The 14,211-nt window shown below is 36.8% G+C and overlaps 1 protein-coding gene across 1 annotated transcript; it reads left to right on the top strand.

The window, feature by feature from the left end:
• Positions 1-11,466: 11,466 nt before the first annotated feature.
• On the top strand, positions 11,467-13,123 carry LOC148089954 (homeobox protein MSX-2-like). Its single transcript, XM_087789408.1, has 2 exons — positions 11,467-11,767; positions 12,331-13,123. Exons 1-2 carry the CDS (start codon positions 11,467-11,469, stop codon positions 12,744-12,746), a joined length of 717 nt encoding a protein of 238 aa, XP_087645534.1. The 3' UTR covers positions 12,747-13,123.
• The last annotated feature ends 1,088 nt before the right edge of the window (positions 13,124-14,211 follow it).

Below are 14,211 nucleotides of genomic sequence, written 5' to 3'. Positions count from 1 at the left end.
ACGGTCGTGACGTCGCCTCACAATGAAGCGTTCGTACTATCAGGGCACTTCGAATCCTTTCACTCGTTCCATTATCGACTCGTGTATTCTTCAGGCTTCAGTTACTGTTTGATGAGAAAAACTGCACTCAACAAGTAGTATTACTCTGTGAGGCTTCGTAGTATTACTCCACGAGGTTTCCGTGAGGTTTCTTTGTATTACTCTGCAGAGAACTGTGGTATTACTTCAAGAGGCTTCGTAGTATAACTCTGCAAATAACTGTGGTATTACTCCACGAGGTTTCATAGTATTACTCCACGAGGTTTCGTTGTATTACTCCGTGAGGTTTCTTTGTATTACTCTGTGAGATTTCATAGTATAACTCTGCAGAGAACTGTGGTATGACTTCAAGAGGCTTCGTAGTATAACTCTGCAAATAACTGTGGTATTACTCCACGAGGTTTCGTAGTATTACTCCGTGAGGTTTCTTTGTATTACTCTGTGAGATTTCATAGTATAACTCTGCAGAGAACTGTGGTATGACTTCAAGAGGCTTCGTAGTATAACTCTGCAAATAACTTTGGTATTACTCCACGAGGTTTCATAGTATTACTCCATGAGGTTTCTTTGTATTACTCTGTGAGATTTCGTAGTATAACTCTGCAGAGAACTGTGGTATTACTTCAAGAGGCTTCGTAGTATAACTCTGCAAATAACTGTGGTATTACTCCACGAGGTTTCGTAGTATTAATCCATGAGGTTTCTTTGTATTACTCTGTGAGATTTTGTAGTATAACTCTGCAGAGAACTGTGGTATGACTTCAAGAGGCTTCGTAGTATAACTCTGCAAATAACTGTGGTATTACTCCACGAGGTTTCATAGTATTACTCCACGAGGTTTCGTTGTATTACTCCGTGAGGTTTCTTTGTATTACTCTGTGAGATTTCATAGTATAACTCTGCAGAGAACTGTGGTATTACTTCAAGAGGCTTCGTAGTATAACTCTGCAAATAACTGTGGTATTACTCCACGAGGTTTCATAGTATTACTCCACGAGGTTTCGTTGTATTACTCCGTGAGGTTTCTTTGTATTACTCTGTGAGATTTCATAGTATAACTCTGCAGAGAACTGTGGTATGACTTCAAGAGGCTTCGTAGTATAACTCTGCAAATAACTGTGGTATTACTCCACGAGGTTTCGTAGTATTACTCCGTGAGGTTTCTTTGTATTACTCTGTGAGATTTCGTAGTATAACTCTGCAGAGAACTGTGGTATTACTTCAAGAGGCTTCGTAGTATAACTCTGCAAATAACTGTGGTATTACTCCACGAGGTTTCGTAGTATTAATCCATGAGGTTTCTTTGTATTACTCTGTGAGATTTTGTAGTATAACTCTGCAGAGAACTGTGGTATGACTTCAAGAGGCTTCGTAGTATAACTCTGCAAATAACTGTGGTATTACTCCACGAGGTTTCGTAGTATTAATCCATGAGGTTTCTTTGTATTACTCTGTGAGATTTTGTAGTATAACTCTGCAGAGAACTGTGGTATGACTTCAAGAGGCTTCGTAGTATAACTCTGCAAATAACTGTGGTATTACTCCACGAGGTTTCGTAGTATTACTCCATGAGGTTTCTTTGTATTACTCTGTGAGATTTCGTAGTATAACTCTGCAGAGAACTGTGGTATTACTTCAAGAGGCTTCGTAGTATAACTCTGCAAATAACTGTGGTATTACTCCACGAGGTTTCGTAGTATTACTCCATGAGGTTTCTTTGTATTACTCTGTGAGATTTCGTAGTATAACTCTGCAGAGAACTGTGGTATTACTTCAAGAGGCTTCGTAGTATAACTCTGCAAATAACTGTGGTATTACTCCACGAGGTTTCGTAGTATTACTCCATGAGGTTTCTTTGTATTACTCTGTGAGATTTCGTAGTATTACTCTGCAGAGAACTGTGGTATTACTTCAAGAGGCTTCATAGTATAACTCTGTAAAGAACTGTGGTATCACTTCAAGAGGCTTCGTAGTATAACTCTGCAAAGAACTGTGGTATTACTTCAAGAGGCTTCGTAGTATTACTCCACTAGAATTCGTAGTATTACTCTGCGAGGTTTCGTAGTATAACTCTGCAGAGAACTGGGGTATTACTTCAAGAGTCTTCACAGTATAACTCTGCAAAGAACTGTGGTATTACTCCAGGAGTATTGGTAGTATAACTCTGTAAAGAACTGTGGTATTACTTCACAAGGCTTCTAGTATAACTATAAAGAGCTCTGGTATTACTTCAAGAGGCTTCGTATTACTCCACTAGAATTCGTAGTATTATTCTGCGAGGTTTCGTTGTATTACTCTGCGAGGTTTCGTTGTATTACTCTGCGAGGTTTCGTAGCATAACTCTCAGCAAAGAACTGTGGTATTATTTCAAGAGGCTTCGTAGTATTACTCCACTAGAATTCGTAGTATTACTCTGCGAGGTTTCGTTGTATTACTCTGCGAGGTTTCGTAGCATAACTCTCAGCAAAGAACTGTGGTATTACTTCAAGAGGCTTGGTAGTAATATTATGTGTATAGATGTGTATATAATAGCAAAATGGCTTCTGTTAAGAGAAAAACCTACTAAATATACTTTAAACTGGTGCAGTAAAACCAAATGCCCCTCGTATCACAGACAATACGGTAAACTACACCCCGGTGAGCCACAGGAAGCAGCAACAGGTTTTACGGTAGCGTTGAAAACGCGCCGCGATTCCTTCACATCAGCGACTCGACAGGATTCTCTCTCTCCCTCCATCCCTCCATCCTGTGGCTCAGCAAGACTCGGCCTCGGGGCTCATGGAGAAAGAGGAGAAGAAGAAGAAGAAGGGGTGACCGTGACCCCCCCGGAGAGAGGAGAGGAAGAAGAGGGGGATGAAGTGAAGTGGCGGAGGTTGTGTTTCCTGTTGGTTTAAAGGAGGAGGAGACGATCTGAGAACCAATCCTGCTGCCGCCTCTCTTTTCTCTCGTGATGATTTGAAAGAGAAACTGCTTTTCTAACTTCCCTCCATTGTTCCCTCGTTACTTTGATATTGTAATGATTCCGACGCACTCGTCCACTCCGACCTCTGACCTCTGAACCATCGCACACTCGTTCATTTCTGGAACGAATGATGGACGACGTTGATCAGAAATGATTACTTTTGTCTTTCTTTTCATTCTTTCATTCTGTCTTTATTTAGTTCAGTATTTCTTATTCTTTCCATCCCTCGTTCTTTCTTTTCTTTGGTTCTGCTTTTCTTTCATACTGTCCTTTATTTTTACAATGAATTGTTCTCTTCATTGTGTCGTCCCTCTTTCGTTACGTTTTTCTATCTTTCATTCAGTATTTCTTTCTTTCCATCCCTCGTTCTTTCTTTTCTTTGCTTCTGCCTTTTTAACTTATTGTTCTCTTCATTTTGTCGTCTCTCCTTCGTTCAGTAATTATTTATTTCCATCCCTCGTTCTTTCTTTTCTTTGGTTCTGCTTTTCTTTCATACTGTCCTTTATTTTTACAATGAATTGTTCTCTTCATTGTGTCGTCCCTCTTTCGTTACGTTTTTCTATCTTTTGATCAGTATTTCTTTCTTTCTATCCTTCCTTCTTTCTTTCTTTTGTTCTGCTTTTTTCTTTCAAATTTTCATGTTTCATTTTTTTTATTTATTGTTCTTTTCATCCTTCTTTCATTACATTTTTCTATCTTTCCCTTTGTATTTTTTTAATTTGTTCTGTCTTTCTTTCTTTTGATCCATCGTTCTTTCAATCTGTATTTCTTTCTTTCCATTTGTCGTTCCTTCTTTATTTTGTTCATTTTTTAACTTATCGTTCTCTTGATTGTGTCGTCTTTCTTTCGTTCCCTTTTTCTATCTTTCGTTCTGTATTTCTTTTGTTCTGTCTTTGTTTCTCTTGATCCATTGTTCCTTCGTTCAGAATTTCTTTCTTTCTATCCTTCGTTCTTTCTTTCATTTGTTCTGCTTTTTTCTTTTATACATTTTTAACTTATTGTTCTCTTCATCCATCTTTCATTACATTTTTCTATCTTTCCCTCTGTATATTTTTTGTTCCATCTTTCTTTCTTTTGATCCATTGTTCATTCAATCTGTATTTCTTTCTTTCCATTTGTCGTTTCTTCTTTCTTTTGTTCGTTTTCTAACTTATCGTTCTCTTCATTGCGTCGTCTTTCTTTTGTTCTATTTGTCTTTCTTTTGTTCTGTATTTATTTTGTTCTGTCTTTCTTTCTTTTGATCCGTTGTTCTTTCATTCAGTATTTCTTTCTTCCTTCTTTCTCTTGTTATGCTTTTTCTTTTCATACTGTCTTCTATCCATTTTTCACTGAATTATTCTCTTCATTTTGTCGTCTTTCTTTCTGTCCGTTTGTCCATCTTTCGTTCAGTATTTCTTTCTTTCTATTCTTCATTTCATTCTTTGTTTTGTTGGTTTTTTAACTTTTAGTTCCTTTCATTCTGTTTGTCTATCTTTCGTTCCGTTTTTCTATCTTTCATTCTGTATTTCTTTCTATCCTTCATTCTTTCTGCTTTTTTCTTTCATACTGTCTTTTATTAATTTGTCACTTAATTGTTCTCTTCATCGTGTCATCTTTCTTTCATTACATTTTTTTATCTTTCGTTCAGTATTTCTTTATTTTGATCTCACTTTCCTTGCTTTAAAAAAAAGGTTTTCTTCTTCTTTCTTTGATCTTTCTTCTTTTTTTGTCTTTCCGTGTTTAATGCTTTCTGTCTTGTCTTCCTCTGTCTTTTCTTTCTAATGATCTCATACTTTCTTTCTTTAATTTCAATGTATTTTTCTTTCTATATGATCTTTGAATTAAAACACTGCAAGAACTTGCATCAGATTCATTTTCATTCACTTCTTCTCTCCTTCATTTTTGTCCAACAGCTGAATATTATTCCGCTCAGCAACTCATGGTATTTATGAAAAAACAAAAACTTAAAAAGAAAGTGTTTCTTCTCTGGAGAGGATGAAAGAGTCTTGAGTGACAGACGCCTTCGATCGACAAGAAACTTTTTCCTTCTCTTGATTCAAAGAAACATTTTCCTGAGAAACTCCAGCTGCAGACGAGGCTTGTGGCAACATTCCTGAGCGAGTTGCCGGTTCCCCGCCTCATCATGTTCTTCATGTTGCCCTCGGATCCTGCGGCTCGACGCCGACGAACCCGAACGGCTCGACAATCGTCGCCTCGTGTGGTTTCACTTCCCGACCGTCGTCTCCGGAGCGAGAAGTGAGAACGATTTCCGTCGGTAACGAGTTTCCAAATCTGGAGTCTTCGTTCATCGCTGACATTTTTTATGGTCCCCCCAAAAAAAAAGAAAAAAAAGAGGCAATTTGCTTCTCCCACTTAAGAAGGGCAGAAAATATTTCCCTCTTTACCAACGTGGGCGACCGCAGGAGGAAGTGGCTTTGGCTCGACTCGTCAGGGTTTAAGTGCAGGATTGAAGCTGCTCGGAATCAACTTGTTGTTTCAAATTAAAAGGTCAACATAGTTTCCAAAGTGTTCCGAAGCCTCGGAGGTGGTTGTTGGACGAGAGCGAACGTCCGGATTTACTGGAGAAGAAGTTCCACGACTGCATGGAACGGTAACTCGGAGCAGATTATGTTCTTTCATTAAACAAATGGTGAAAATGAAAACGGGCGACGAGGGTGAAAGTAGAAGAAAAGACTCAAAACTCACGCGAGGGACGAAGACAGAAACTGTCGCAAGTGATCCACGAAAAAACGGACGTTGTCCAGGACCTGGTCAGGAGACTCTGTTGTCTGGCGGCTTCTTCTGGACAGTTACTGAAAAAAGCAGCCAATCAAGTTTCCAGCCGCGCACACCTGCCTCAGTCACGGACGAACCTAGAAGTCTGTAGCCAGACAATAATCTCACGTGATATGATATTTATACTCTTCTTTTTTAGGTTAAAAATAAACGTCAGCTTTGAAAAAGCTGCTGCAAATTACTGTATCCTCTTGTCCTCAGTCACGGACAAACCTAGAAGTCTGTAGCCAGACAATAATCTCATGTGATACGATATATATATTCTTTTTTTGGGGGGGGTTGAAAATAAAAGACAAAATATGTCCAAACGTCAGCTTTAAAAGCTGCTGCAAATTACTGTATCCTCTTGTCCTCAGTCACGGACAAACCTAGAAGTCTGTAGCCAGACAATAATCTCATGTGATACGATATATATACTCTTTTTTTGGGGGGGGGTTGAAAATAAAAGACAAAATATGTCCAAACGTCAGCTTTAAAAGCTGCTGCAAATAACTAGTATCCTCTTGTCCTCAGTCACATACAGGATCTCACGGGAACCATTGTTGCTCTTGACATAACGACTGCTGCCATCTAGAGGCCGGACCTTTCATTGAAACACAAAAATGAACACTGAATATTTGCATGTTAATTGTAAAATATATAAAAAGAAAAAATACCAAAAATAAAATCTATGATAAAATATAATTAAAAAAATAAAAGTATTTATTTATCTGATTTGATAGATTTAAAACCGGTGGCGTGAAACTCAATCACACAAAGGGGCCGAAATGTTTTTGCAGACCAAGTCAAGGGCCAAACAAAATGTAGTTTTACTAAACAGAAAGTATGATTTTAATGTTGTATTTTCAGTCTTTGAGGCTCAATTTATCTTAATGATCTCGTTGTTACAAGGAGTTTTGATTCGTTGACATCCATCATCTCTTCCCTCATCTTATCTTAAACACCGGCATCTTAATAAGTTCATAATATTATCTTATCTTAAATCTCAATAAGTTCATAATATTATCTTATCTTAAATCTTAATAAGTTCATAATATCAAGGTGAACATTAATATACTTTGAGATCGAGCAAACCATCTGTGTGGATGTCCAGGTGGGACGTTACTTCAATTTTCTATTCATTTAGTTCAATTGTTTGTGAATTTACTTCAATTTTCTATTCATTTAGTTCAATTGTTTATGAATATTGTGAAATTTTCAGAGAAAAAAATAAATATATTTGAAATAATTCATATATCATTGTATCTGTTCTATTGATTATTACTGTCTGAGAGGTGTTTTATTTTGAAAAAACGATATTTTCCCTACAGTAGTAGTGAGTCTTGACACGTCAAATTGACTCAAAAATAGATGCGTAAACTAGAGAAAACGAGTGAAACTCGAACTGTAAATGTCGACTGTATGACTCGACCCGATGCACCTTCATCCTCCTGTAAAAGTGTCTCCGACGACCCGTGGGAAGGTTTTTTTTTTCCTGGTGAAAACCTTTTGGGCTCCCGAGCGAGCTGCCGCTGACCTTGAAGGACTGGATCTGTTTTCAAACTCACTAACACCTTCTGACACCGCTCGCTCGCTCGCTCGCTCGCTGCTGAGGAGGCGACTTCTGGGGAGGAGGAGGTCAAAGGTCGCTGTAGCAACCAGAGCCCGAAGACTCCTCCGAGCGCGTCGGTACCACTTGTGTACGAGTCGTCGGCTCGATTCCCACCGTTGACTCTCGCGGCGTCATTACATCGAAGGCTGTTTTTTTTTTTTACGGAGGTTCATAACCCGAACCAGGTGGGCGACAAGGGTCCCCCCCGGCGTGTCGGCAGACAGACGAGTGTTTCTGTCGGAGAGAGGAACCGGAGGAGCCACATCAGGAGCCACTCAGGATGAATCACGGGCTCCGGGATCCAGGCCTCGGACCTGTTGAAAGGCAGCTGATCTCCGCACCTGAGGCTCCGTCGAGCTTCTTTTGTTTCGCAGTCAAATGACTTTAAGAAAGTCCAGTTCAATTGATTCCTCCTCTAATCCAGTTACACCAGTAACTGTGACTCATTTGAAGAGACTCCGCTTTCAACAGAAGAACAAAACACTCTTAGATCAATTGATCTAACCTTAACTTTAAGTGTAAATATCCAGCCCTTTTAGACAATTTTAGGATTTGTAAATATAAAGAAATCATACATTTTTAGCAATGAAATTCTTTTAAAATATTCAGACTTTTTGTCCTCAAAGAAAATAATTAATTGAATCCACCATGACTTTATCTGTTAAATAATAAGACATTTAATTTCGTTTTTAAAAATAATTCTACAGAAAAATAATTGACTTGTTTTACACTTTTATTTTTTTACCAAATCATCGAAGTTCATTTAGAAAAAGTACAATTAAAAAAAAGGAAATCAGAGAAAGATCATAGAAGGTGGTTGTTTAATTTAAAAAAAATGAAAATTAACTTTTTGTTTCATAAGGGAATGTAAATAATAATTAATTTCAACTATAGTACAAAGTAAGTCATTTATTTTGACAGATATTGCGAAAAAGAACAAGATGCAATGAATCCTCCAGACCTTTAGGTGGCGATAATGAATCCTCGAAAGCTAATGTAGTATTTCTTTGGATTTTACATTAAAAAAAACAATCTTAATCACCAACAATGTATCTTTTAAATACTGCAACGTTTAATTTTGTGTTTTTTTTATCATCCTACTGCAAAATAATGGTCTAATTATACACTTCTTTACCAAAGTTATTGATGTTTATTTTAAAACAATTGACATGTTTGAAAGTAAAAGGGTTGAAAGTTCAAAATCAGTGTCACAGAGATGATTTAAATCTGTTGTTAAATTAAAGTTAAATAAAAAACTAAGTAAGAGTCAATTTGAACAGTTGCATCAGAAGGGAATAAAATAATTAAATTGAAAATACAACAATAATATTCCTCAAGTAAGTCTTTTATTTTGAAAATTCTTACGAAACAAAATTAGATGCAATGGATCCTCCAAACCTGTAGGTGGCGATTTTCCAACCTATTAATTTATACAAGAATTAAAATGGATTAAAAACACCAAGAAGTGTATCTGTTAATTATTGCGAAATTTAGTTGTTATTTTTTATTATTCCACAGCAAAATAAGTGTCTTGTTTAAAACTTGTTTTTGTTTTAAACAGAGATCACATCAATAAGAAGAAAAGAAAAAAAGATGAATAAAATCTGAATTTTAAAAATGCTAAAGAAAAGTATAAGTCAATTTGAACATTTAAATCTGTGGAAGGAAACATAAATAAATACATTTAAATGATGCCACAAATATTCCTCAAGTAATTCATATATTTTTTACAAATAGTGCCAAAAAAAAACGAGATGCAATGAATCCTCCAAACCTTTAGGTGGCGATAATGAACCTAATAAAGTCAGAGTTTACGATATGTTTTTAAAAGTTTACTCCACATGTTTTGCTTCTAAAAACATCTCTGGTCCAGCTCATATAAAGATGTACTGTGTCGTTATAGTAACTTATTGTTGTCATAAATCTTCTTTTCATCAACGATTGGCCAAGATTTAATAAAGTCTTGATCCCTTTAAAGGACAAGTTAAGTGTTTTTTCTCCCCGAGCACATCTTCCCGTCTGATCGGACGGACCTGGCGCCGAACTCAGCTCGTCTGCTCGTTCCAGGGTCCGACCCGCCGAGAGAAACCGCCTCTGGACCGAAGCCATTGTGCTGCTGCTGACAGGCCTTCAGTTGCTGTAATGCTGTGTGACCAACAGTCCAATCAATTCTCTCCTGACAGAGACTCTTTCTCTCATTAGATCTTTGTTTGCAAGCCTTTCAACCCACAGCAGAGGAAACTAATACGACACCATCGTCCGCTCGTGTCCAAATGATCCGTTGAATTCATGGTTTTAATACAAACACTCCTAAACTATCATTAAACTGAATTATATTCTTAACTTTACTCATCATGTTTGTCAATATTTATTCACAATATTCAACGTTTATTGGTTGAATTATTGCTATGTTTGTATATTTATATTTGTTGTTGCTTTTTCTTCAGCACATAGTATTTTTTAATTTAGTTCTCAGATATATTTACACTTGTTGCTGAAACAAATCAATCAAATCAAAAGATTTTCATTATTTTCATTATTTTATACTATTATACTATTTGTATACTATACTATACTAATTGATGGTCACATTTTTAAATACAAAGTGATCCTTTAAGCAAATGTTATGTTATGTTGTATTGTATTGTATTGTATTGTATTTATTATATTATATTGTATTGTATTGTATTGTATTGTATTGTATTGTATTGTATTGTATTATATTGTATTGTATTGTATTGTATTTATTATATTGTATTGTATTGTATTGTATTTATTATATTGTATTGTATTGTATTGTATTATATTGTATTATATTGTATTGTGTTGTATTGTATTGTATTGTATTTTATTGTATTTATTATATTGTATTGTATTGTATTGTATTTATTATATTGTATTGTATTGTATTGTATTGTGTTATGTTATGTTATGTTATGTTATGTTATGTTATGTTATGTTATGTTATATTATATTATATTATATTATATTATATTATATTATATTACATTATATTATATTATATCATTTTACTCTGATCATCATGTATAGATATTCGTGTCAATTTCAATAATAATATTTATCAGTTTTAAGTCTCAAATATATTTACACCACTTCAGTCAAATACATTTAAAAAAAAACTATTTTTCTTAAATACGAAACCAGTTGGTATAATTATATTTTTAAATACAAGATAGATACTTTATTGAAGGAGAAATTCTAAATACAAGCTATTAAATCACTTTATATACTTAAAATCTATTGCAAACATAAACAGTTTATATTTCACTGTTTTTTATCATAATGATCGTCATTTATTTGTTTTAAAATATTATTATGTATATATTTGTGTGTTTAATTCTTGATCTTCAGATCTAAAATAAACGTAATATATAAACGTGTTGCTCAAACTTAACATCTTGAAACATTGATACTAGTAATACTATTTCATGGTACTACTTTCAAATACGAGAAGCCACTTGACTAAACAGTATTCTTTGAGTATTTAATTTAATAGTATTTAGCGAAATATTCTTCATCTATCGGTTCATTAGAATCAGAAACTCGTTGTAAACGCAACGTGATCACGTGACGTCACGTGTTTAAATATCTGTACAGATATATTTAAGATTGAAGTATTGAAGTGTTCTTTCAACATCGTTTCCTCTGCGGTTGTGTTCTTGCTCAAAACTTCTTTTTATTTTAACTTTTATTTCTTCCTCCGATCAAACCTTTGATGTCGACATGTGGCCCCCGGGGGCCCGCGGGTAAATAAATGCTCAGAAGAGAAGAAGAAGTCCTTCCACTGCTTAATTGCGCTACAATTGGTGTGAACCACTTTGAGAAGTCCATCAATGGACCCCCCAGCAGGGGGTCTCATGATTAACTCCTCTGTTCACGGGAGCTCTGCGTGTTCAGGGGGGCCACAGCCAGCCAATCACGGCGGCCCTCGGGTCGCGTCAGGGAGTCTCTGATTGGTCCAGATCTTCTCGAAGGCACCTCCTCCTCCATCATCCCTCTTTCTTTTCTTTTTTTTTACCCAGAGTCCTCCTCATCCAGGCGAGAGCTCGGCACCGACAAGACACCGACCCGGGCCGCCATGAATCCTGCGCAGAAGGACGAGACGGACCCGGACGGAGAAGAAGCCCAGAGTCCGGAGAAAGGATCTAAAAGCCAGACCCTGATCCCGTTCAGCGTGGAGTCCCTGATCTCCAAGAGGAGCCCGTGTCGGACTCCTGACGAGGCGCACTTCACCGCCTCCACCGGGACTTTTTACGCAGCGAGGACAGCAGTGGACCTCTCACCGGGGGGTCCCGGGTCCGGAGAGGAGAGTCCGCAGCTCGGCGAGAAGGACCAGAACTCTTGGTTCCAGAACTCTTCTTCGTTCGCGACTTCTCCGCGTAAGTTCTCCAACTTTTGCCGGAGACGCGTCCGTTTTTACGCGCGTTTAAAATCCTAGAAAATCCTTTATTTTGAACCAAAAAAACTGGTGTTGTGTTTATGAAACATCTTGAATATCAATGTATCATCATTTCAAACCTACATTTTAACTCGAATTATTTCTAAAAAGATGATTAAAATCCAGATAAATAGTTGTTTTTTCCTTCTGACGTGCGCGTCCTCTGGTTCTGACGGTTCAGGACCAGAGGAGAGAAAACCTTCCAGACTGTTGCTCCTAAGCTTTGGAAAGATCTTCTCTCTCTTTGCTCTTGATGGATCTATATTATTATATTATTATTATTACTGAGTCCTTTAAGAAACATCTTAAGACGTTTTTATTTGTTCAGGCTTTTCCTTGATTTTCTGGAACTCCTGTTGTGTTATCAGTATTATCTTGATCTTTAAAGTATATACTTTATTGAATATTGTTTTGATTGTTTAAGTTCTTTGTGACCCTGGTCTGGAAAAGCTCTATACAAATAAAAATACTTACCTTCTGACTCTCCTCCTCCTGCGGCTCCAGGCAGCTCCAGTCCGCCTCCCTGCCCGCTGAGGAAGCACAAGAACAACAGGAAGCCTCGAACCCCCTTCACTACCTCGCAGCTTCTGGCCCTGGAGCGCAAGTTCCGCCAGAAGCAGTACCTGTCCATCGCGGAGCGAGCCGAGTTCTCCAACTCCCTGGCGCTGACGGAGACCCAGGTGAAGATCTGGTTCCAGAACCGGCGCGCCAAGGCCAAGAGACTCCAGGAGGCCGAGCTGGAGAAGTACAAGCTGGCCTCCAAGCCGGTGCTGTCCGCCTTCGCGCTGCCGTTCCCCCTCGGGGCGCCCGTGGGGTCCCCGTCCTGGGGGCCCTCGTCCGCCGCCTTCCACAGACCCGGCCTCCCGGTCCCCGGACTCTTTGGGGGACCTGTCACCTACGGGATGTACTACCTGTCGTAGCAACGCTGCAGACCTCCAGAGCCCAGAAGGTGGATCGTCTGAAGGCAAGAATTCCGGACCTCAATATGTTCCGATCCATTAAAGACGCAGAAAAGTACTTAACAGACGCACGTGCCTTAGTGTCTCTGCACCTCCACAGAAGTCCTTCACCGGGAACTATATTTCTTAATAATTAAAAATCATGTTTCTAACTTTTTTAGAAGCGACATGTTTTTTTGGGAGAGATTTGTTTAAAATTTCGTTTGTAGTTCTGATGAAATAAACTGCAGCCTCGATTCACGAGGATCTTTGAGCTGGTATTTATTAAATATCTGTGTATCTGTACTGTGTACAACTTCTATCTGTCCGTGTTTTAGTAAATAAAACTTTACACACCGTGTTGTTTCGCTGCTCACTTTCTTTTAATGGAATAACTTACTGTTTGTCACTGAATGTTTCGTAAATTCACATTTTATAATTTTTAGAAAATGTTACCTCGACAGCATTTTTTTTTTAAATGTAAAAACAAAGACTTTGTTTATTTTATATTAACACGATATTGCCTTGAATTAATGTATTTTGTGAAGCGTGTAACACAACACAATATTGTGTTATTCAACCATTATTCTTGCGTAACTATGTAATAGTTTATTTAGGTTTTCGCGATTAAGAAACGTAAGGAAGAGTAAAACGAATTTAGAAACTCTTGGAACAAAAATACAAATTCTTATTAAAATAAAACACGTTTGTTTCAGGAAATTGTAATTTTGTTGATAATTTGATTTGTACTTTTAGGCGCTATTAAAATTGAGTTTACATTATATTACGTGAAAAATGAAAATGCTTCAATTTAAATAACACAAAATGCAGAATATGTCGCTTAAATGAGAAGAAAACTTAACAGTTGATATATATGTTTAAAGACGATTAATTTAAACCTTAAACCTTAACCTCAGTTAATTGATGTTTTTAATAAATATTTTAGACTTCTTCAAACTTATTTTTCCTTGTTGTTACTTTATATTTTAAGTTTTACGACTAAAATATTTAAATTGTAATAATGTGACACAGAATATAACGTATGACAATATTATATATTGTTCTACTTGTTGTTACTTTTCCATTTGCTCTATACCATCATGTTGTCCTGATCGCTCTCTGTTGAACCACCGTTTGGATTATTTTGATCCTGCATTCGTTGAAATGACGGAACACTTTGTCAGCGCCGTGTTATAATCTTGAATAAATGTTAATTTAATTTATATAAACACAAATTTAATGAACATTTAAACATCATTTATCGCAATAGATTCGTTGTTGTCGTGCTGTTCTTTTTTTCACGCACTTTAACTCTGAGAAATAAAGACACTGATGTGAACGATATTTGAAATTACGTTGAGAAGAATTAACCGTCTAATTAGAACTAGATAAATGTTGATTTAGATTAAAACAAAAGTAAATTATATTCACAGATAACATCGGATAA

The sequence above is a fragment of the Callionymus lyra genome, chromosome 1, assembly GCF_982586985.1.
Source record: "Callionymus lyra chromosome 1, fCalLyr1.hap1.1, whole genome shotgun sequence".
NCBI lineage: Eukaryota > Metazoa > Chordata > Actinopteri > Syngnathiformes > Callionymidae > Callionymus > Callionymus lyra.
This window is presented reverse-complemented; position numbering and strand designations above follow the sequence as displayed.